General features: G+C 38.5%; 1 protein-coding gene across 6 annotated transcripts in view; it reads right to left on the reverse strand.

Moving 5' to 3' along the window:
• The window catches only part of MAP4K3 (mitogen-activated protein kinase kinase kinase kinase 3), an 83,974-nt gene that overhangs the window by 36,098 nt on the left and 24,198 nt on the right, over positions 1-23,678 (reverse strand). For 4 of the 6 annotated variants that reach the window (XR_001414350.1, XM_014964555.1, XM_014964554.1 and 1 more), the window contains exons 5-15: positions 23,076-23,131; positions 19,493-19,540; positions 17,307-17,349; positions 16,576-16,648; positions 14,160-14,291; positions 13,815-13,877; positions 13,650-13,731; positions 13,435-13,545; positions 8,311-8,386; positions 7,253-7,311; positions 4,283-4,345 (exon numbers count right to left, since the gene is read on the reverse strand). Coding sequence is in view for 5 of the 6 variants with exons in the window: in XM_014964555.1 (XP_014820041.1) it covers positions 4,283-4,345; positions 7,253-7,311; positions 8,311-8,386; positions 13,435-13,545; positions 13,650-13,731; positions 13,815-13,877; positions 14,160-14,291; positions 16,576-16,648; positions 17,307-17,349; positions 19,493-19,540; positions 23,076-23,131 (806 nt within the window). In the remaining variant the exon portion in view is untranslated. The remainder of the gene's footprint in view (positions 1-4,282; positions 4,346-7,252; positions 7,312-8,310; positions 8,387-13,434; positions 13,546-13,649; positions 13,732-13,814; positions 13,878-14,159; positions 14,292-16,575; positions 16,649-17,306; positions 17,350-19,492; positions 19,541-23,075; positions 23,132-23,678) is intronic. The other 2 variants (XM_014964557.1, XM_014964556.1) reach the window with 1 other exon arrangement.

Genomic DNA, 23,678 nt, shown 5'->3' on the forward strand with positions numbered 1-23,678 from the left:
CTTCAAAAGGACAAAATCATAGAATGGTTTGGGTTGGAAGGGACTTTAAAGATCATGCAGTTCCCACCGCCCTGCCCTGGACAAGGACACCTCCCACCAGACCAAGTTGCTCAAAACCCGGTCCAACCTGGCCTTGAACCCCTCCAGGGATGGGGCAGCCACAGCTTCTCTAGGTAAAAGCCTTGTTTTGATTCTTTGTTTTGACACTGTTTCCCATAATGTCCTCATAGGAAAGCTAAGATGAGTGGACAGTGAGGCAGATGGAGAACTGGCTGAACTGCAGAGAGTTGAGATCAGCAGTGCAGTCTAGTTGGACGTGTGTAACTAGTGGTGTTCCCCAGGGGTCAGTACTGGGTCTGGTCTTGTTCAACATATTCATCAATAACCTGTACAAGGGAATAGAGTGTACCCTCAGCAAGTTTGCTGATGGCACAAAACTGGGAGGGGTGGCTGACACCCCAGAAGGCTGTGACACCATTCAGCAACACCTGGAAGGCCACACCTGCATGTGGTGTCCAGTTCTGTGGTTCCCAGGACAAAGATGTTGATGGACTGGAGGGAAGGCAGCAGAAGGCCACTGATGTTGTTCAAGTGACGGAGAAAATAGCACAATAAGAAACGATCAAAGAACAGAGCTTTTATAGCCTGGAGAAAGTAACTGCTGTCTTCAGCTATCCCACAGAGTGTCATAGAGAAGACAGAGCTAGAGTCTTCTCAGGCGTACAGTGAAAGGACAAGAGGCAAAAGGCACAAATGCCAGCAATGCAAACTTTGGCCATAAGGAACCAACTCCTACCCATGGGAACCGCTCAGCCCTGGCACAGGGCCTAGAAATACTCAGTTGTCTCCATCCTAAAATGGATTAAAAATTCTATTGAACAAGCCCACAGTAATCTCCGTATCTAGCTTGGAAGCTGCCCCTGTTTCAAGCAGAAGTAGGCTAGAGATCTCCAAAGGTTCCTTCCCACCTCATCTGTTTTTGGGGATTCTCTGATGGTATTTGTAACTTAGCAAGGTATGCAACTCAGTCTACTGGATATGAAGTAGAATTATTTTTCAGCTCACTATGAAAGGGAAGAAAGATATTTTGCCACAATATTTCACTGCAGATCAGAATAACCTGAACGAAAATATTTTTATTTGCTCAACACGACCTTTTGTTTCCAATCAGAACAAATGATTTGTTTCTCAGATATAGGGCTTCTGGGACCAGAAGCCAAATTCTCATACAGATTCCCTTTGACAGACCCCACTATTCTTAAGTACAACGTGTCTCCGAGAGGTGGATGCAGTTACATGTACAGCAGCAGCTCTGCAGAAGGTGGGTCTAAAAGCCCTTACTCCTGGCTTCTCTCTAGCCTGTGCACCTCCTTCCACCACAATGACACATCCATTTGCACTGCCACACAGGGAACTTGTATGGGGAGCTGATCTGGTGGAAAAAATAACCTTAAAGAAGTTGCAAGTTTTCCTTTAGGATGTCATATACTTTAAACTACTTCTACTCAGTTATAGCAAAAACATTTTAACTATGAGAAATTTGGAAATACTATGCCAACTCACGTAGATTCACGAGACTGTCATTGTGGTGGCCACAATACAAGACAAAGAGTCATATATTTAGTTAGCCGTTGGCTTTTCGGGTGCTTCTCCCAGGATCAATAGCATTAAAATTTAAAATTGTTCAAGCACAAAGGTGTACAGATTTTTAGATAAATTACCTTGATTTAAACTATTTAGAGTTCACTTCAACTACAATACTTAGCTCTCCCACTTATTTGAGTCTGTATCCAAACAACCGTGTTTAAAGTACGCAGAAAGACAGTAAAAAAGATGGGAGAAACATGTCTGAGGTCTACCCTATGTAAAGTCCAATGTGCACTTTTTTTTGGTTTTGTTTTTTTTTTTTAAAGAGTCCAGCATAGCTCTGCTGCTTCTAAGGCAAAGGACTTTGTCAGAAAACAGCTGCCAAAACACAGTGCAGGGACCAGAATAGGAATGTGAAGAACTCAAAATGACAAGAAGGAGCATGTGCAAGAAAATCGCAAATGATAGCTTCTGCGAAACTTGTCTATTTGCAGAAAAGGCAAAAAAGATCTATCCTGAAAAAGAGAAGAGCCTTGCACCTAGTGCAAAATATTCTGTTATTTATTTGGATATGAGTCAAAGGGGTACATTTGTAGAAGATCAAATACTATCTTATCCTTGTCTGTTTGCTCTTTGCATGAAGGGATACTGCGGTTTGGACACTGAATTTTCCCTGCAAACAAGGCCTGTTCTGAATTTCTCCATTCAGCAGTTTCAGGCAGCTGTTTCAGGAGAACAGAAGCAGAGGGAGGGGGAAGAGTAAAAAGAGAGGAAACACTTTTCAGGGTAACCACATCATAGGTGTCAAATTTTTAAAAGGTAATATGCATGGTGACTGCATAAGCTACCCTATGATCCATCCAGCTGTGCAAAAGGCTAGGCAATTGGTAAAAATACTCTCAACTCACTCCCCAGATTTGCTTTCAACTCCAACTGTATACCTTCTGTGACTCATGCTGCCCAAAAGATGCCTCAATTTCTGACAATTTTTTTGTAGGGCCTTATAGACACACATAGCTCTGCATAAGGGCTGTTGCTCATAAGGTATTTTGTAAAATCAGAAGAACAGCATGGGAGAGAGCCCAGCAGTACTAAGTGATATATTATGCTTGTGAAAAAGTATAATCTTCTCCCCTTGATGATGTTTGAAAAATCCACATATCACTTCCCACTGAACACTGTCAGAGCAGAAGGGGGAAGGAAAATAACAGAGAAGTCTGATTAGTATGTCCCAGCCCACAACAGAAGAATGAACCAAATACTAAATATTTTTCTAGTTCCCAGAAGAATTGGGTCTTACTGGAAAAATCTCACAAACAGGTAAAGCATTACGACCAAATCAGAACTCTCCTCTTTGATTCACAATGAACACAGGAGGCTGTAAAGAAAGCAGTGAAACACACAAAGTGCTATCCATTGACTTTAAAAAACCTCTCACAACTATGACAACAATAGAACTTTGTAAACTTTATCACAGTCATCATTTTCAAAGAGTGCACTGAACAGCATGGATTCACAAAATCATGAGGATATGAAAGGACTGTCTAGTCAGGAAACATGTTTTCATTCATCTCAGATCCACAGATACTGGGCTAACAAGATATGCGATGCAGTGAAAGTACCCTGCTAAACCAAAAAGATTAAACCAAAAGCAAACCGAATGGAAAAGCCAAAACCATACTTTCAAAACCTGAGCAATTGCACAGGATGCAGGTGTTCCCACCACATACAGAGAAATCTAAGCTACGGGTCTCAAAACAATTTATGAAAAATATTTATAATCAAGCAATACAGAAAGTACCATCCAAGAAGGGTGAAGATAGTCTAAACTTGCAGTAACTATGGTATTGGCAGATTCAAGGCACAGCAAGCCAACTGATGGCAAAACAAATCAAAAAATCCAAAACCAAAAAACATCACAAAACCCAAACCATGACATTCCCAGACACCCCAGTTTTCCATTTTCCTCTCAATGTACTTATATGAAACATCTACTAACAGGAAGTTAGAATAATGCTTTTCATTTAGTACAGAATGTTTCTTCATTTTTTTCAACAGTATATGACAATGTCCAAGATGTAAAGTTCCTTTTCTAACTACATAGTGCCTAAAGAGCAGAGAAATAAGAAAACTCACTTTCTAGAGTAATTACTACTCTGCAACGTAAGACAAAATTTGGAAAATTTATCCAATGCCAAATGCCATTGGAAACACTTATGATCCCACTTTCTGTTATTTGAATTAAATATATATTCATTCTCTAACATAATTACCATCTAGAAAATTCAGAGACTGACATTTATGTAATTTTAAAGTCTTTCATGGGACTATTTAAAGCAACTACTAGTCAAAAATACGAAAAGAATGTTTCTTCTATTTTTAATCACCCTCCAAAAAATTAGCAAGTTATGCATTATAAGGCAGCTAAATAAAGAAATTAGAATGAGGGCATAATACTGAGCCCCTTCTATAAAAGCAATTCAACTAAACACAAAAACAGGTTAAATACTTTCAATACTGTACATACTAAGAATTCCTTCCCACATTACAGCAATACATATATAGACTAATCCTTATATTGAATGACTTTCACACAGATGAAAACACCAGGACAACAACAGAACAAAATATGAACTTAGAAAAAGGAAAAAGACAAAACTAACACTGACAAAGAAAGTCATAAGACGAAAAATACCAGGTTAGATCTTGCAGTGTAGTATATTTCTTCCAAATTGTCCAAAAAATCGCTACTGTCAGGCTGTTCATTAGATAGAGATCAAAAAAACTCAAGTTACTTACATTGTGACTGAAAGCCAGGTATACATAAAAGGAAAGTTTCTTGCTAGAAAAAAGTTGTTAGTTGAAACTCAAATCATGGCACAACAGTTCTGGGAGTCAGGGTAAAACACAGCTGAGGGTATGATCAACATTACCAAACACTTCCAAATCACACAAAAATAATGAATTATTATTCATCACCTGAGTAAGAGGCAAGTGTGTATAAGTTCAACATCTCAGTGCACTGTGGGCAATAACTCATTGTGCTGCAGTGGTGCACAAGCCAGTCCTTTGGCTTGTGCTCGCCTACCCCTAAGTAAGCAAGCATGAAGCTTAAGCATGCTTCAGTGAGACAGAAACAAAAAGGTTAGAAAAACAGCTTTAATGAAAAGGGATCCACGCTGTTATTGATGGAGGAGGCATGCCCTCCTCCCGCTTCCATTCTCCCTCAGCCTGCACTAAGGCTCTTTGCTAGAGTATCCACTCTTTCAATAGAATTATTTCCATTTGACATACCAATTTAAATTGTTCTTCATTCTATGCCTAATGACAAAATACACTCTTTCTTTGGTCTCTAGACCCAACATCATCATTTTCAGAATCATAGTTCTGCTTCCCTCTTGGCTTAACAGCTGTTGAAAGAATCAACAGAGCTCTTCTAATTCAGTCTCCAGTGGCACTATAGTACAAAACCAGCTACGAGAGATATGAATACTCAACGTAAGCAGTTACTTTTGCTTACAGCAACTATCTATCTTGCTTGCAGAGGCATTTTTATGTATGTCACAGTAATCCTGTGACAAACAAACTGATTATTGTTTCATAAATAGTTGTTTTTCCCATTCATGCTTACCCTGAAAATAAACTCAAATAATTATACCAGAACTACAGAAAAACTCCTGCCAGGTCATCAGAAATAACATATTAATCTTCTAAAGATAAGAATTATATAAGCTTTCCTAAAATAAAGGAATTTTATCTGGAAAGATCCAATTAGTTCCGCATGCTTCATTCTGATATGAGCAGTTAATTTCCCTCTTCAGAATGGTCCAAACAAGCAGTTATAGATGTTCCTTATAGACAGGGAGATCAGGCAAGTTCTTTGGTCAGGTTTCAAATACGCAAACTCTGACAGGAGTAGACAATACTAAAAGACTTCCTTATCAGCAGAATTAATCTGGATCAGACTCCCTTCTTGGAGCAGCAAGAGCTTCTGAGATTCCAAAGTGCAAAGATCTTGATTGTTAACACACAAAGTAGGAAAATGCTCAATTCCTCCCTTCCAAAAACACTTGCCAAAGAAATGCTCTAAAAAGTTGTGTTTTAATGCCCACAAAAAATCTCTGTCTCCAGTTTAGCAACACAGGTTCCTACAGTGCAATGAAAACACCTCTGCCCCATGAAGTTGTCCACTCACTGGTTTGTATAGTCAGTGACTGATAAAACAAGAAAGAAATGGAAAAAGCATTTTTAAAACTTCAGCTTCTCCATTAACATCTTTAGGCAATTATGATTTTAAATCATAAATAAATAAAATTCTTAAGGAGCAAAAGCATTATAATTTGAAGTATATGGTGCTACCAATAGCATTTTCTTTATAATCCAGACAATGCAACAGAGAAGCAAAGCCAGGTTAACTTGGGATCAGTTCAAAAACAATTTGGAGTTAACTGATGAGTTTATGGTAGAAACACAGACTTCATTACCATATTTAATAAATCTTTGTATAACTAAGGATCCTTAATGATGTTGTTATGCAGTTATGTCAAGGTCTAAATAACACACCTGAAATAATTGCCTACGTCCTACATGTGATTTGGTAAACTATTCTCCTCTCTCCTGAACAGGCATCAGAAACTGCAGACTACCTGTCCAGCCAGCTGCTGAGAAGAGCAAGATTATATACAACCTCATACGCCCAGAGTCAGCTGAGCCACTACCAAAGGACAAGGCACCGGGAAGGAGATTTTAGTACAATTACAGAGCAATAGGAGGAAATCTGCGTCAGAAGTCCCACTCACATATGTTTTGTAGACTATAGAAGAGGAAGTACATTCCTAGATACACACCCATAACAAAACCAGCTCAGAGCAAAGCCAGTGTCCCTCCCACTTACGTACTAAGCCAATTTTTTTCACATTAACACCTGCCTTAGAAAAACGAAGAGAACACAGAAATCTGCAGTAAGGAAGCAAATGGGAGTCTTTTTTATCCAGGAGTGTGAAGAAACTGCCCAAGTCCACAAATGTGGAAAGCAACAGTCTCCACAGAAGAGAGGAAGCTACTGAAATCATATCTGTGAGACAGCACCGATGCCGTCACTGCTTGATTTCTCATACCCCTTGTACTGATTGGTCCATAAGAAGAAAACACTGACAATACACCTTTCCAGCGTCTGTCACCTGCCAGACTCAGCGTGGCTCAGGTGTGGTGCAGCCACAGAAAGATTGTGTGGGAAAATAACAACTCCATAAAAAATTCCAATTTTTTAAAATGCATCATACCTCGTTCCCAGGCTCTCAATTTTACTATTTCTATTATCAATCATTGTCAATACAAGCACAAGGGAGAGAAACATTTGAGTATGCACATAATTCTACAATTAAACAAATAACTATAAGTAAAGGGAATGATATACTTGGCAACGAGGTATAAAGGATAGAGGAAACCCACAAAACAAAGGCTTGTTGCTTAGCACATACATCACACCTTGCAGAGCCTGCAAATAAGGGGTCTTGCTTTAGGACTAATATGTTACAAATTGTCAGAAAAATTAATTTAGTAGGTCTAAGTAAGTTTCCTACACATTTTGGATTTCTTCTCCTCCGCAGATATTTATTTACAGTGAATAATGTGCAGATCATAGCCCATGCCGCTTGTTACTCACGAATTCATGATGTGGCTCTGTCTCTTTCCTCAAAGGTGGATCAAATTTTACTTGACCAACTAAACAGGAGAAAAGCAAAACAAGGATTAAAGTTGCACTGTAATTAAACAAAATTTAGCTCCAAAGACGAAAAAGGAAAATCCAGTTTAATCATATCCCCAATGATGGAAACTTCTGACTCATGTACATAGAGAACTTGTGACTGCTAGAAATTAAAGGGCATAGGAAGTACTTTTCTATCACAAAGGCAGCACAATCACCATTTGCCCCAGCAGCTCACTAGAAGGATAAGGAAAACCATTTAACAAACAGGGCAGTGAAGAGCCCTCTTTAGAGGAGCAATACAGCTCTAATTTATAGAAAAAACACATCCATTGTGTGAATTCACTCTTGGATCTGTTCTTCTGGGATATTCACTAACACTAAAGAGCCCTGAATGAAGTTTAGAGAGAGCTAATCACATCTTCAAGGACAGCTCCTTGGCAGATACTCTTTAATACTCCTCCCCTCAATTTTAGCTTAAGACAACTAAAGCTCAAAGTATTGCTCTCATTTAATTCAAGCGAAAGCACGACTACAATTTGGTGCATGAAGTCTGCTTTTAGTGGCCAGTGATCAACCTCCTCCTTTCCTGACTTCTCCATGACTGTTTCAATTCAAAAGCAAAAACTACAAGATACTAAATTAAGGAAGAAAAATCTTCCTTTGCTGCTCTGTTACCCAGAAGAATTTGGCATCACTCCAAATATCATTGTGGGAGTGGAATACAAAATTATACCAATCATCTCTGAGAATTCTGGTTGTGTCCTGTTCAATTAGGATGAAACGATACTGGGATTTGCTGAAATATTAACAAAGGGTGTATTCAAATATTTTACACTAGTATTTCTTTTGCAGTCATCTAGAACCCATATCCGTAAGTGAAACAGCATATTTTTTTCCTGTATATCACTAAAACTACGTCTATATATGTCAGATACCCAGAATACCAGTTGAAAGAAGTGAATACCAATTATTATTTTAAGAACACTTCATGTTGTCAAATTACATATGCTTACAGTTTATTTCAGATCGTGTCTTTTCTTCTCTCACATTTCTACTTGTCGAATGAATTCTATGAGGCACTACAAGAGGCTAGAAGAAAAAAAAAATATACTTCAATACCAAAACATACGCACTTGAAACACAGTAATGTGTACCTAGTTTTTAGCAGGTTTCAAAGAAGAAGGAATGAAATCAAGCAGAAGCTAAAAATAAAGACTGCATGTATGTTTTTTGTCCATTAAAGTTAAAATTACGTGGAGTCATTTTATCTTTAGAGTGTCTTCAACTTCAAAATACGGGTTTTTAAAACACTAGACTCGAGCAAATAAAACGCAACGCTGGCCAGCATTTCTCTTTGCTCAGATTACAGTTCCTTTTGGAGCCCTTCAGTTTAAGGGTATTGGCAGTTTCCAAAATAAGCAGTAAGACTAAATCTGAGTCACTGACAGCATTTCCTTTGTTTAGATACTTTGATAATTTACGCTAAGCTTCTAAGCTAAACTGATTCTTAAAAGTCAACAGTTAAGTTTCTTCAAGTAGATGAGAAGGTACTCCTGGTACTCTGTGCTGTGTGAAAAGAGCAATGCTATCATTTAACAAATTCACCTTCATATTTATGTTCCACTTCCATTTTTAACCTGGATCTCCATTTCACAGAATTATCACAGAATGGTTAGAGTTGGAAGGGGACCTTAAAGACCACTTAGTTCCAAACTCCCTGCTTTCCTTGGGAAGGGACCAAATTTCAGGCACGATTTCCCTTAGTGAAGCCACATTGGCCATCACCAGTTACCTCCTTATTTTCGATGTGCGAAGTTTCCAGGAGGATTTGCTCCATGACCTTGCCGGTCACAGAGGTGAGACTGACTGGCCTGTAGTTTCCCAGGTCTTTCTTTTTCCCCCTTTTTGAAAATGGGGGTTATGTTTCCCTTTTTCCATTCAGCAGGAACTTCACTGGGCTGCCATGATTTCTCAAATGTGAATGACAGTGGCTTAGCAACTTCATCTGCCAGCTCCCTCAGGACCCAAAAGAAGATTTACTTCTCTACAGGATTAAGTGTCATGAACTTTAAGATGAGACTTTTTTTTCTTTGCCCCTGTTTTCTCTCTCTTCTTTCTGCAACCACTACTGAAGGTTCTCTTGGAAATTATAGCTTAAGGTTTCTTAACAAGTTTACAAAACCACCCAGGCCCCAAAATAAGCAACATAAATCCTAACAGGGTGCTCTCAGTACCTCTTCTCTTTAGAAATAAAATGTTCATTCTCCATGACGTTAGCCTAAGTAATCTCTGGAAAGTGCATGTTCACTACATTTCTGTGTTGAATATGTGGCAGCAAAACAATTTTAATTAAGGCAATCTGTCACAGTAGTGTTAGATATTTGATATGCTGGTATGTTAGCTTTGCTTTTATATATACTAATTATAATCTTCACTTGGCAACTTTTGACTATGAAGTGATGACAGAGTTAGAAAACTTCAACTGCTGTACTATCATATAGTCACGAACAGCTCAGCAACTCTGTTTATCCCTGAAACACTATCTGAAAGCATTATTTCCCTTCTCCCCTTTTCACTGCACACTACTTCCTTGCTTTATATTAGGATCCAGCACATACATACAGTGTTTCACCCCCCATTTATCTTCACTTTGGCATTTTTTGAAACTGGAGAGACTTACAGACTGTGGGTATGCATTTTCTTCCACATACCTCACAGGCAGTTTTTCGTTTCTTGTAACTTATGCCAATACTCCTCCTCCTCAGTTCTGGTTTGTCTATTGTGCATTCTTAGGAGTTTTAAAAATGGTTTGTTAGAATGTGTTTCACACATTGCTAGGATGTGTTTCAAGGTTTGATCCGGTTTTCTACTTGAGTATTCCAAACACTCCGAGTGCTAAAAAGTTGCTTATTTATAATCTTCTGTTAAGAGGCACTGCCCACTTGCACATGTGTGTGCATCTGTAACGCCAGCACCAGGAGGTCAACTATAGTGGGGGTGAGAGGTATTTTTGCCCTTGCAGTGATATTATGCAAGTTCCTTGCATCCCGACACAGATTTGTACTGCGTAACAGGCAGAGTCTGCTCTCACACCTCCTTCTCCATGACCACAGAATTACTAGGAGTCAAATCTTCATTTCTCAGTCATGAGGACAAAGTCCCCAAGTCACCTTGAAAGACCTATGCTGACAAAAACACAATACAGACAGATGACATCTGAACTGTCCAAGAACAAAGAAATGTAGGTTAACTTTCTGAAACAAACACCACTTGGGCACAATTTTAGTCACAGTACAGATCTTGAGAGCAATCTTAAAACCAAGACTAAGGAATAAACATGTGCTAAGTATAAAACATGAGCACTTTCCTCTTTATAACCTTTTCCTCTATACAACCTTTTCAACTAATATTACACCCATCATGAGAGTAACTGTGACAGAAATGTGGTGAACAGGCAGCTGCGAACATCTCCAAAGGCTTAAGATCTTAAGTGAAAGCAGAGTCCCAAATGGACATCCTGTCTTTGACTGAAAGGGAAACCAAATGAGGTCCTCCATGAGTTATGGTAGGAAAAAAAAAAATACTCAAAATGTCAGTTATAAATATTGCTGCCAAAAGAATAATGACTGTATCAAGGGGACACCTGTCTGATTATACTCAGATAACCTGATTGCGTGTTTTTAATTTTGCTTTTACACATTAAAAATTTCACCTTTGTCTGAGTTTAAAATGATTTAAAGGTTTAGTGTGGCACTCCTTAAAGAGGTGGCAAATTCATACTGTAATCTCTACCTTGTCCACACAGCTCTGCAGAATACCCAAGCAGTAACAGATATCATCCTTGTAAAAGCAGCCTGGTGAAGAGGTGTCATCACAGTGGGCAGTAGACTTACTGTCAAAATGCACTGATCGCCAGAAAAACTCTCTAACCTCCAAAAAAACACATAACCCAAAAAACTATCATACCAAAAAACTCCAAAACACCTCCTTCACCCCTTCGCAACAACCAAAACTCAAAACATACTGGGAAACAGGTCTGACGCTCAAGATCCTGACCAGTGTTGTTTGTACCACGTTATGCTGTACAGCATCATCTTATGTAAGCAACATCTTATGCTGCTTCCTTCAATTTTTGATGGATGCATTCAGGTGACTACCACAAGTGGTCAGTCCCCAAGTTCGGATTAACATCTCCAGCTACCTCTGTGAGCAGGCAGGTATTGGATAAAGTTTAATCACATATAAAAGGAGTATATACACTTCTTATTCCCTTCAGTTTCTTACAGGAAAGATATAATGCCAGAAATTACTTTGCCTATGGCAGGATTCTTCATCTGAAATATAGACCTTGCTCTAGATGCATCGTATAATTCATTATCACCCGCTTTATTCAAAGAGGTGGGTTGTAGACTTAATTATTACAAAACAGAACATTTTCCCAAGTGTCACTATCAATCTCATTCTGCAGGTGGATTAAAAATGGAAAACTATCTGGCAACATAGGGGAGAAACAAGAAGAGACATCAAAGTTGTCTATCCAATGAAAATGATCTAGCACCGCTCACAGAGTTTGAAGCTCACTGGAGAGCTAAAGGCCATGTGACAAACAAGAACAGTATCCCATAGGATCATTATGCCTTGCACAGAAGCTGACCGTTGCAACGGAAACTCTCAGCAACATAAGATAAACAACAAATGAGCTAACATCTGAAAAAATGCCTATCAAAAGACATGCAAGGAGCTCACTTGTCCTCAGTATTGTCAGCCAGTGTAGCTCCTTTATAAATGATGAAAATTGGTATTTTCTGATCACTGCTGTAAGGTTTTTTTCCTATTTGTTTTCTTCCCAGACAAGGCATAGCTTTTCCCCTCTCCAATACCACAATTCATTACAGGATAACCAACAAGTAATACATTAAACAACAGAAGAGTCTTAATGCTAATGCAGAAGGGACATGAAAGAGTGAACACTATTTTGAAAGCTACAAGTAATTGTCAATAGAATGTACTGTCAATAGAGTGTACTGAAGTGACTCCATATAGGAAGAGAAGACAGCTTATCCACCTAAGTGGCCCAAACTGAAGGACAAGACTGTTACTGCAAAGACATACCAGTGATACAAGGGAATGGCACATCAGGGTTTCAGTACAATTTCCAGTAAAGCTGGGAAAATTTGCAGGGCAAGTTACCCTGATCCTAGCAGCTCACTCCCAGGGAGCACACTCAAAACAGCTCCCTTCCTTCTCAGGACAGCTTATGAAAGCTTCAGTTTTCTGATTTCTACCACTTCAACAAGCCTCAGAGCGCTCTGTTATCACTGAGCACAAAGAGAACTAAAGGACACCTCATCCTTAGAGCTCATGCTGAGAAGATCCAGGTTCCTCAGTGCTGTCTCCACCAGAAATCAGACATCCTGCTCTTAACACTGACATCTAAGTCAACCACATTAATGGTTTTCTTGTGTGTTTAACTTTCCTAATTATTTTTTTTAACAGAAAAAATTATTCAGTGTGCTTTGCTATTTGCAATTGCTCTTCAAAGTATTCAATCCTTATGCCTTCCTCTCCTTTCCTCCCATTTAGGAAATACATAAACATTGCACTCTACAATACAAAAAAGATCTATTTTCACTTTGGCTTCTTTCCACATTTATTTATTCAGCTTCTAAGGAAGACAGACTTGGTGCATGTCAACTTGTCTGCTGTTCCAGAAGGTTAAAGCTCATTTAAATTGTAAAATCTGAAAATTAGTATCTTAAAGTAGTTGCTTACCTACTTTCCTTTGAAAGCATTTTTAGACTAGTTTATCCATAAAAAAGTAAAACACAAGTATGCAATTAATGAATCAATGGCTTTCGTGTCAAAAGGATTTATTTTTTTTTCCCAAAAGAGATCATCAATTAGGGAACTGTAAACACTTGGAAAGTCTTCACCAACATAGTTAAGTAAAAAGACAGGATGCAGAACCAGAATCTCTTTCTCTTATTTATAAACACTTTAGTCTTGCTCTGTTTGTCTTACATAAGCATGCTATTTTCCCCAGCTAGTAAAGCAGAAAAATCAGAAACTTTGTAACAATGTAGCTTTCTCAGCAAGCAAAAACTTAATCTGATTCTATAATTAAAATACATTCCTACCTCAGGATCATCATCGTCAAAATCATGGTAAGTGGAATGATCAGGATTATTCATTTTATCCAAAAGCTCAATGGCAAGACTTCGATTTAATGGCTGGGTAACAAAAGGATGCTGAAAGACAGAAAGAAAAATACATATTAAAATTCCCACCACTCAATATTAAGCACATAAATAACTTAAAAAATATAATAATAATCCCATAAATAAATTTATACCTGTAGTAACTTCTCAGCTGTAGGTCTTTTTTTAGGATTTTTTGTAAGTGCCATTTTCACAAAATGATGGAAACTATTGGACCTGTAAAATGAAGTGGTAAACATTAGAATTGATTGTCCAGTGAAACATACGATCATTATCTACTGAAACACAAAAGTCCTTACCACTTCATTTTGTCCTTTAATTTTGGAGGCTGGAAGTTGCTTTTTGTCATTAGAAAAAGTGCTCTGAAAAAAACCAACCAATATTTCTGTGGTTTATATTGCAATACATATATAACAGTAATTATTAAATGTATTATTTACTTGGCAGGAAGAAGTCCATCAGTTTAAGAGATGCTACCAGGACATTACACATTTATGCACCAAAAAGCATTGTTACAATTTCTGTCATGTACATTCAGAACACTTACAACCCAATACCCTCCTAGTAACCCCAAGTACCTCAAGCACACATAGCCATTACTTCAAATGGATTATTTACACACCAAACTTTACCCCCTTACTAACCTCATTGGATGTAGGTCAAACATTGGAGGCTGAAGTTCAGCAAGCTCTATAGCAGTTATTCCAACTGCCCACAGGTCACAGAGTTGGTTATAGCCACCTTTTCTTTCTACTGCAGCAACTTCTGGCGCCATCCTAAGGGTAAAAAACATTTTTAGACAAACTTATTGCCACAAACAAAACATTCTTCTGTACACAGGAGTTTACTACTCTTTTACCTAAAGCTCTCAGTCTCTAAGCTTACAGTGTATATACTTATACATGTGGATACATATACGTGTGTGTGTGTCAGAAGTTATGCCATGTATACATGAAGTTTTCCTCAATCACCTTATAATAACTAACAGACAGTTTCCAAAACAGCTATTTAGCAGTAAGTGGATGAAACCAATCTGTCTACAGATTTCTTGTATCCTGAAAGCATGAGACCTGAAGACTCATGGTCACCCCTGCACAGAACACTCCTTGTTTGTCAAGTCCACCTCGCTGTGACGTCAGAAGACTTCATTTAAGAAAGGTATCCTCAGGTGGCAAAAATAGCAAACATATTCCACATAAACTGGAATACCTAAAGAAAATGATTCACTAGGCGTTGTCACATTTTGAACAGCCAAAGTGAATTATGGATTTGATTGTCCTACACAGTCATATCAGATGGCAAACATGTTAATATTTTTTAGCTTTGAACTTTACTAGTCCAGATCACGTAAAAAGTACCAGTGCAACTGGAGTTATTACTCAATCTAGGTAAGACAGATGAATGTCACTTAATGAGTGCTCCAGTAAAGCAGCAGGCAGCATATCAAATGATACATTATTTCAACACAGACATCCTTATCTTCAGATCTCAAAACATCAGGTAGGGTGGTACAACTTATTCCAAGTTTGCACAGTTAAACTATATTTATGTAGGTTTCTTCCAGAGTTCATGAAAAACCCAATCACTCTAAGTCAAAAAGGAGGGAGCTACCAAGGCAGAGAGGGAACAAAGGTTAACTTAAGAAAAACACGGAAGCAAGCTGTACGGGTAAATAGCGGGGTTACTAGAACTAACGATTCAGCACTGCGGTTTTGCCCTTTATTTCAAGGCCAGGGTGTACGGAACTTTGAGCAACCTGCTCTAGTGGGAGGTGTCCCTGCCCAGGGCAGGGGGTTGGAACTCAATGATCTTTAAGGTCCCTTCCAACTCTAACCATTCCACGATTCTATGATTCTCTCCCATCCAAGCATCATAGCCTTACCCGCCCAGACAACTCTGATGATCACTAAAGTCTTCACATTGCCAGTTTCCAACTAAATTTTCTTCTCCACAATCTCAACAATTTTGCTAACTTGCTTCTCCTCTCAAATCCCTGAGAAGCCTTGCAAAGAATAACTGATGCTTTTCATCAGCATTTAACCTATGTAATCCTTTCAAAGTTATCGTTTAAGGTTATGACATGCTATTTGAGAAGCCTGGCAAAATTTGGAAATTATACAGTGATACGGGCCAAGACTAAAGTCACCCAGACATCTTAGAAAAGAGAGAGACAAGTCAATTACACAATCCTGACTGATGGGTGCTTGCATTGTTCTGAAGGGGAAGTGAATCCATGCCCGTGGCTGACTTACACTGCAGAAGAATGCTAAAAATGTTGGGCTTAACTATTTCAAGACTGAATAGTTGAATGTAGGGTTTTCTTCATTATCTACATTTTTATTTTGTACCTACTATGCTGTCAGACAACAGAATTTTTAATATCTTTCTGGGAAACATATAACAAAAGCGTTATTTTACAGTGAAGAATGTGTCATCTGCTTCAAGGTGAAAAGGGAACAACCACTTCCAGTATAAAAGAGGAGAAAATAAAATGCTGAACTTTGGAAAAGATAAATTATGCAAACTAGTTTGCTGAGGCAAGAACGAAGATGCAGCACAGACAGAATAGAACTGTACATTTGAATTCAATTGGTTTAGGCAAATAAGGAAAAAAAAAAAAGAAAATGTTTAAAGAGGAAACATTTCACAAGTGGCAAAAGAATCTGTGGAGACAACTGAAACTCATTATCAACTGAAGAGTTGCAGAAAAGACCTATCTTGGGTGGAGGCAAAGAAATATAAAACACCAAAACAGAAAATCAGGGAAGAAAAGAAATAATTTAAGATTCGACAAGCAAAATCATTGACAGTTTTTGACTGAATTGAGATACATTAGTCAACAGTGATAGTAGCACACAGCCAGTCTTTCAACTTTTCTAGAGCATTCGAGCATTTTCTTTGCTACTCAGTGAATTGAGCATTTAGCGTAAGTAATACAGGTGTGATCACCAGAAAGTGATTAGCCTACTCAGTAAGTGACATAGCATGCTTTTAATCACAATTTTTCAACAGTATTACTTATGTTACCATTATATTAATGGCCAAGTAAAACACAGTTACCAATATGGAGTGCCAATGAATGATTTCCTTTTGGCAATTGTAGCTGTTATCTGTGCAGATACTCCAAAATCAGCTATTAAAAAAAAAAAAAGGCAAAAACAAAATGACAGTTAGTAACTGATTTGATGTAATTAATTGTTTAATTGTTAGTGAACACAAGTTTGGTTTCCCTACTATAAGAGCTTCTTAAATATACCAAAAGTATTTAACAAAAAATAAATAACAAAAGCAAACAATGGAAACTCAGTGTATCTTGGATCCTGTTGGTCTGGTCCTCTCAGCTGCTGACCAAACACGCAGGTTGCACACAAACCTGCCCTTCACCAACACAAGAAAGAACAGGCTGGCACAGAAGTTTTACCAGCCACATGCAGTATTACGATAAAATACATCATTTAGTATTATCCAAAAGACTCTTTTAGACAACCTTTCAAGGTACATTTCACATTTAAGCACCTGGATGGTACATTTTATTAAAAATTTATAAAAACCTTTTATTTGATTTTTACCTCCCCTTAAAACATTAGAAAATCTTTTACCTCAGTGTTTTAAACTACTCCGGTTACTCCTCAAACACTAACTGGATGGTGCAGTTAGAGACTACCAGCAAGAGAAAGAATTCTGATATTCATTAATTCCTTACATGAACCATTATACCATTAAACAAAATACAAGGCTGCTTCTTAGAGCACATAAAAATCTGTTAATAACACTAAATTGTATTAACTCACCTAATTTTACATGTCCATTATCCGTTAAAAGAATGTTTGCTCCCTTAAAAAAAAGCATACTTGAATTAAAACGTGCAGATTCCTTTGATACCATATTTAAAAACAATAAAATAAATGTGAGATCATATGGCATAATAGGGGGCAAAGACAAACCAAAGATTGTATGTTCAAGAAATCTGCAGCCTTCCCAAGGAAACATTTGTAAAATCAGCAAGTTGCCATTCTGTTACATAAGAAACTTGGATTGGTGTGTCTCATTAATTTCTATTTCAGTACTCTTTAGTCTATGGCACTAGTTTCCATTGTACACAAAACCCTCTCAAAAAGCAGAATATGATGAATTCCCTAGGCTGATGAATTCTTATTTTTTTCTGTTTACGACTGAAAGGAAATGGGAATTCTAAAGGTCAAAGTGGAAATAATTTGATTTTCTTTTCATAGGTAGGAGCTGGTTTTGTCTTGTTTGAGAGCCATAGTAATTATAATTATAGTTTTAAGGATCTGCCCTGGTATTCAAGTGTTTAGCAAAACTATTTACATCATTATGTAACAGAGATTCTGTTAGTGCTAGATTTGAAGGGTTCACTGTTGTGTGGCTATAAGTACACTCACTTCAGCTTAATAATCGGAACTAACCTTAAGCGGTACCATAAAATTGCAACATAAAAGGACTGAGAGCAGACATGATCTGAAGACCAAAACCACGTACAGATTGAGTCGAGCGAAGGCTGGAGCTGGCTAAACACAGCTCCAAATGGCAGCTCTGCCCATAAACGAGACAGAAAGGCAGCACAGACAGGCTTCCAAAAAACTATGTTTTTACAGGTTATGGCTTTTCTCGGAGAAGGAAAAGTCAGACCTGCAGTAAAATGCAGCTTACTTTGGCAAACATCACACAAGTACAGTTAATGAGCCTTATAAGTGAAGCTTAGTAAATAATGTGACAAGTCCAGTTAACGTACTCTTGACCTTATTCACCTTTCAAGACTAACAGGACAGATATTCTCAATACATAACTTAGCTACTGAGGGAATCAATCATAATTCAACAGCCAGGAGACCTGCAGATGAAGTATTTTTCCATGCTCATAAAAACAGCTTTTTTTTTTTTTTTATAATTCTCAACGTAAGCACTGTAAGAATTTGAGCACAGTTTTGTTTAGAAACAAGTATCTGTGCACTGTATCCTTACAAGCATGATTTTGCATTCTACAAAGTAGAATGAAAAATGTTTATTTTTTGTGTCCAAAGTAATCTTTCATTCAGAATTTATATTTATGATTGCTTAAAACCCAAATATCCTTCCGCAGTCAATGAGAACAACTTGGAATCAGGTTGCATTAAGACATCTACAGTTGAAGCTACTATGTACACTGCATCCCTAGTCTGAAAAAAACCAAACCAGCGAACCAAAACCAATCCCCCACAAAACCAAAAGGAATGTGATAATTTACTGACAGATTTTCAGGAGGAAGCCTGCCAATTTTAAACTGCAGTCTGAGAAAGGAAGAGTTTGGAAAGGCAAAGAATAGGTAGTAAAACCCTAGGGCAAGAAGTTAACAGGAAGCACCAGAAGGAAACTATAACAGAGTGTACGAGTCTGAACAAGCCACTTTTGATACAGCTTTGTTGAGATGAAGTTTTAAATAAGTCAGTGTTAAGAGCTTGATTTGTGGTACCCTCTCTAATTTTAGCATCCAAGGGAGGGGACAGAAGCAGTCTCTAAGAACCACACAGAACAGCAGCCCTGCAATCTGCTCACCAAGGAAAGAAGTAAGAAGCCAAAGCAAGAGCCCTGCTCGCTAGCTGGTTCAAAGAGAAGAGTGTATTGAGCTTCTTGGAAAGGTGTGGGAAGCCCCAAACTTTTCCTTCTACACAGAGCACACCCTTACAGCCACCTGAACTACATGCTGCTCTGGACACTAGCTGATGCCTAAATTTTACAGCACTGGTCTAAATAAATAGCACATTTGGCTCCAATCAAAAGAACAAACTATTTTCATGCATACATTTTAAATAAATAATTTTTTTTCTTCCCTTGGGCAGAATATTTTATTTTATTCTACTAGATAGAAAACCCCTATATATTTAAAAACATTCCCCAAATTGATACAAAACAGTAAAGACCTGTAAGAGGTGATGTAGTCTATTTTAAAAAGATGAACATTCCTTTCAGTTTTTACTTACCTTTATATCTCTATGCATTTTTCCTTTACTGTGAAGATAATATAGTCCCTGCATAAAATATGTAGATAATAATTTAGTCCAATATTTTTCATTTTAAGTACATTTCTTATTTAATTACCAAATTGAGTTATTTTATTACCACATTTAGGATCAAATTCAATCATCTAGATGACCCACTGATTGAAGAGCATTCTTACATTTCAGTGTATCTGAACTGCATTTGCAATTTCAATATACCTAGTAGCATAGTATCTAAAACACAGGATAGATGGACAGAATACCAGTCACCACATCTGTTGTAAGAAAAACATTCCTCACCCAAGTTTTCCTCTGGACATGGTCACTGTCACCTTTTTAGACCAAGTTAATGACTTTCAAATTGCCCAACAGTCTTCTCTTCAGTAGTCAGATCATTGGATGCCTACTGCAGTTATCTCCTGTATCATTATCATTCTCAATTAAGTCAAGAAGCATGCTAGCAGGCAGTGCTTTGGGTCTAACACAGGAGTTGAACTCCAGTTCATGGATTCAGAAGCCTCAGGCTACCTTTCTGGGTCTTGATGACAGCACTAAAGCATTTTAGGAGTCAACACAAGTTAGAAACTTTAAGTTTAAATTCTGGAAGAATTCTATGAAACCGAATCTCTGCTTGACAAACCACAGAGCAGACAAACCACAGGCAAGCCACATAACTTCTGAGAGTGCAGGTTCATCTCAAAAATTCTCTTCTGGGGTAAAACAAAACATAAATATCTTCCTCGCTCTGTGGTCACGAACCATGAAAATGTATGGAGGGAGATACCCATGTCAAGACAGATATTATTTTTTTTGCCAGCATCACAGAATCGACTGAAAAAATAAATTAGGATTGTTTTAAATTATCAGGGGTTCTAAATATGGAGATCAAACACTAACTTTAGGCATTCAAGTGAAACTTGAGATTCATGGAAACGGATGGCAGAATTAACATTGGACAAATTACTTTTATGGACTTTTTACTAGGAAAAGTGACTGCTGCATTATAAACTACAAGAAGATATCAGAAACTAAATACATTACATTTGGTCTGACTATTAAGCATGTATATTAAGACAACATAAAAAATGGGCCCATGAAAAAAACCCACTTAGAAAATACATACAAAGCAACAAGTTTCCTTCTCAAAAGCAATTTACACACATTAACCAAGAAATCTTCCCACACTATAACTAACTATTTCATAAACACTCCTCCATACTCCAAGTTTAGGGTTTGGTGGATTGATTGTTCGCTGGATATGGAATTGGCTGGGTGGCCATGTCCAGCAAGTAGTGATCAACAGCCCAATGTCCACATGGAGATCAGTGACAAGTGGTCCATACTGGGACCAGTACTGTTTAATATCTTCATCAATAACATAGACAGTGGGATCGAGTACATGCTCAGGCAAATTTGAAGATGTCACCAAGCAAAGTGGTGTGGTTGACATGCCTGAGGGAAGGGATGCCATTCAGAGGGACCTGGACAAGCTCAAGAAGTGGACCCGTGTGAATCACATGAGGCTGAACAAAGCCAAGTGCGAGGTCCTGCAGCTGGGTCAGGGAAACCCCTGGTATCAACACAGGCTGGGGGATGAAGGGATTGAGTAGCCCTGTGAAGGAGGACTGGGGGGTACTGATGGATGAAAAGCTAGACATAAGCCAGCAATATGTGTTCACAGCCCAGAACGCCAACTGTGTCCTGTGCTGCATCAAAAGCAGCACGGCCAGCAGGGAGAGGGAGGGGATTCTCCCTCTCCACTCTTGTGAGACCCCACCAGGAGTAAGTACTGTGTCCAGCTTTGGAGTACTCAGCACAGGAAAGATGTGGACTTGTTGGAGTGGGTAGGAGAGCCATACAGATGATCAGAGGACTGAAGGCTCTCTGCTATGAGAACAGGCTAAGAGAGTTGGGGTTGTTCAGCCTGGAGAAGAGAAGGCTTCAGGAAGACTTTATTGCAGCCTTCCAGTATTAAAGGGAGCTTATAAGAAAGATGAGAACAGACATTTTAGTAGAGCCTTTTGCAACAGGAAAAGGGGTAATGATTTTAAACTGAAAGAGGGTAGATTTAGACTACATACGAGGAAGACGTTTTTTAAAAGGAGGGTGGTGAAGCACTAGAGGAGGTTGCCCAGAGAGGTGGTAGATGCCTCATCCCTGGAAACACTCAAGGTCAGGTTGGATGGGGCTCTGTAAGAAATATTAAGATACTGTTTTTGCAAAGGAACAGCCTGTTTCTGCAGAAGAGCAATTTGGTGGCGGTGAGAAGTAAAGAGGGACAGGACAAAGGGAAGTAGTCTTAGGCGTCTCTGATGGGCTGTAACCTCTGGAGTATCCAGCCAGTGGGGAAACAGGGGTAAGAAATATTAAGATACTGTTTTTGCAAAGGAACAGCCTGTTTCTGCAGAAGAGCAATTTGGTGGCGGTGAGAAGTAAAGAGGGACAGGACAAAGGGAAGTAGTCTTAGGCGTCTCTGATGGGCTGTAACCTCTGGAGTATCCAGCCAGTGGGGAAACAGGGGAGGGAAATTTCAGTGGAGAACAGGGAATAAAAACAAAACATGCCAAAACCCAGTGTGCCTGCTTGCCGGGTCGCCCATTCTTGCAATAATGTTTAAATAAAATGTACTTCATATTGATCACTGCCTGAGCCGCTGTTATTGGACAAGGAGCGTTCCTCACAGCTCTGAGCAGCATGGTCTAGTTGAAGATGTCGCTGCTTAGTGCAGGGAGGTTGGATTAGATGACTTTAAAGGTCCCTTCCAACCTAAACCCTTCTATGATACTATAAGAACAAAAGGGTTTAAATGTTCAAAAACCAAAACGCTTCCAGATGTCAGATAAGTCTTCACTGTAAGGGAAAAAAAGCCATGTCCTGCAAGTCACCACTCAGCAATCTCTGCCATGGCACAGGGAGATGGTAAGTACGGGAAAGAGCCGGCTCAGGGACAGAACTATCTTGACACGTGTTTGAGAAAAGCAGCAGCTAACAACTGATGGCATTTCACAGATTTACATCCACTAGAAGTCCAGAATTGCTCTCTCACAGAGAAGCAAGACATCCACCCAAAAAAAGTTTCTTACTAAGTTTTACTGGTGAACTGAACCTTTCATTTGGGAAAGAAAAACAAAAGCTAGCATACTTATGAGGAGAGGCTGGGGACCTTCATTTGAACATCAAGTACACAGGCAATTTTTTTCTTTTTCATATTGGCACAGATGACCTATCGGATATGCAAAACCGAGTATTTAAATTTTTCCTTCAAATGTGCAATAACTAATTTGTACCACAAATATGGATAAATAAATATGTTGCTTCCCGCCGTCAGAAAAAAAATTAACGGCAGAAAGACAATTGTTTTTTTTTCAAATGATCCAGGATAAGTTGAGGTTATGCAATTATCAAATCACTTCCAGGCATACAGGACATCCTCAAAAATCTGACAAAAATGCTAAGCCATCCAAACACTGTAGTTCCATGCCATCACACGTATTTGTACCTTTTATTTTTAGCTTTTAATATTTTTACATTAACAGTCAACCACAAGAACCTGACAACACACTACCTGTAGCGTTTCTCTGCTAACGTAGGCAATCTGCTGTTCTGAAAGTGGTCCAGTCACTGAAATGGAAGGGGAAAAAAAAAGTATTTATCAAAATCAGGTAAGATACTGCCCTTTCCAAATGCGTAACTCAATTACTTCCATTCACACTGACAGGAACTTACCGTAGAAGTCTCAAAGTAAATGTACTTAGACTTTCCCCAGATTAAGCATCCCAAAGACCACCAAACATTTTTAAACTAAAAAATGTCTAGTCCCATTGGAATGGAAACTACTAACTCGCTCCATATAAAAAAATCTCAAAGTAATTAAGAGGAAGAAGAAACAGAAGCAGTGATTTAACCACATCATCTTCTCCTGTACAAATCCATTTTGTCCTTCTATGCAGAGCTGGACCTCCTACCCAGTTAACTTCCTAACCCAGTTAACCCAGCTGCAGCGAACTCCACTCAGTTCCCTTTGAGCTCTAGGAATTTCCTTCTACCCTTTGCAACCTGCTCTCTCCTTCTGTCCTTTCCGCTGCTATGTGACCATCTCTCTGCCCCCTGCAGCCATGCAACCTGCTCTCTGCAGCTTCTCAACCCTTTTCTGCATGAGCTACCAGCA

Source organism: Calidris pugnax, unplaced genomic scaffold, assembly GCF_001431845.1.
Source record: "Calidris pugnax isolate Ruff unplaced genomic scaffold, ASM143184v1 scaffold219, whole genome shotgun sequence".
In the NCBI taxonomy this organism is placed as follows: domain Eukaryota; kingdom Metazoa; phylum Chordata; class Aves; order Charadriiformes; family Scolopacidae; genus Calidris; species Calidris pugnax.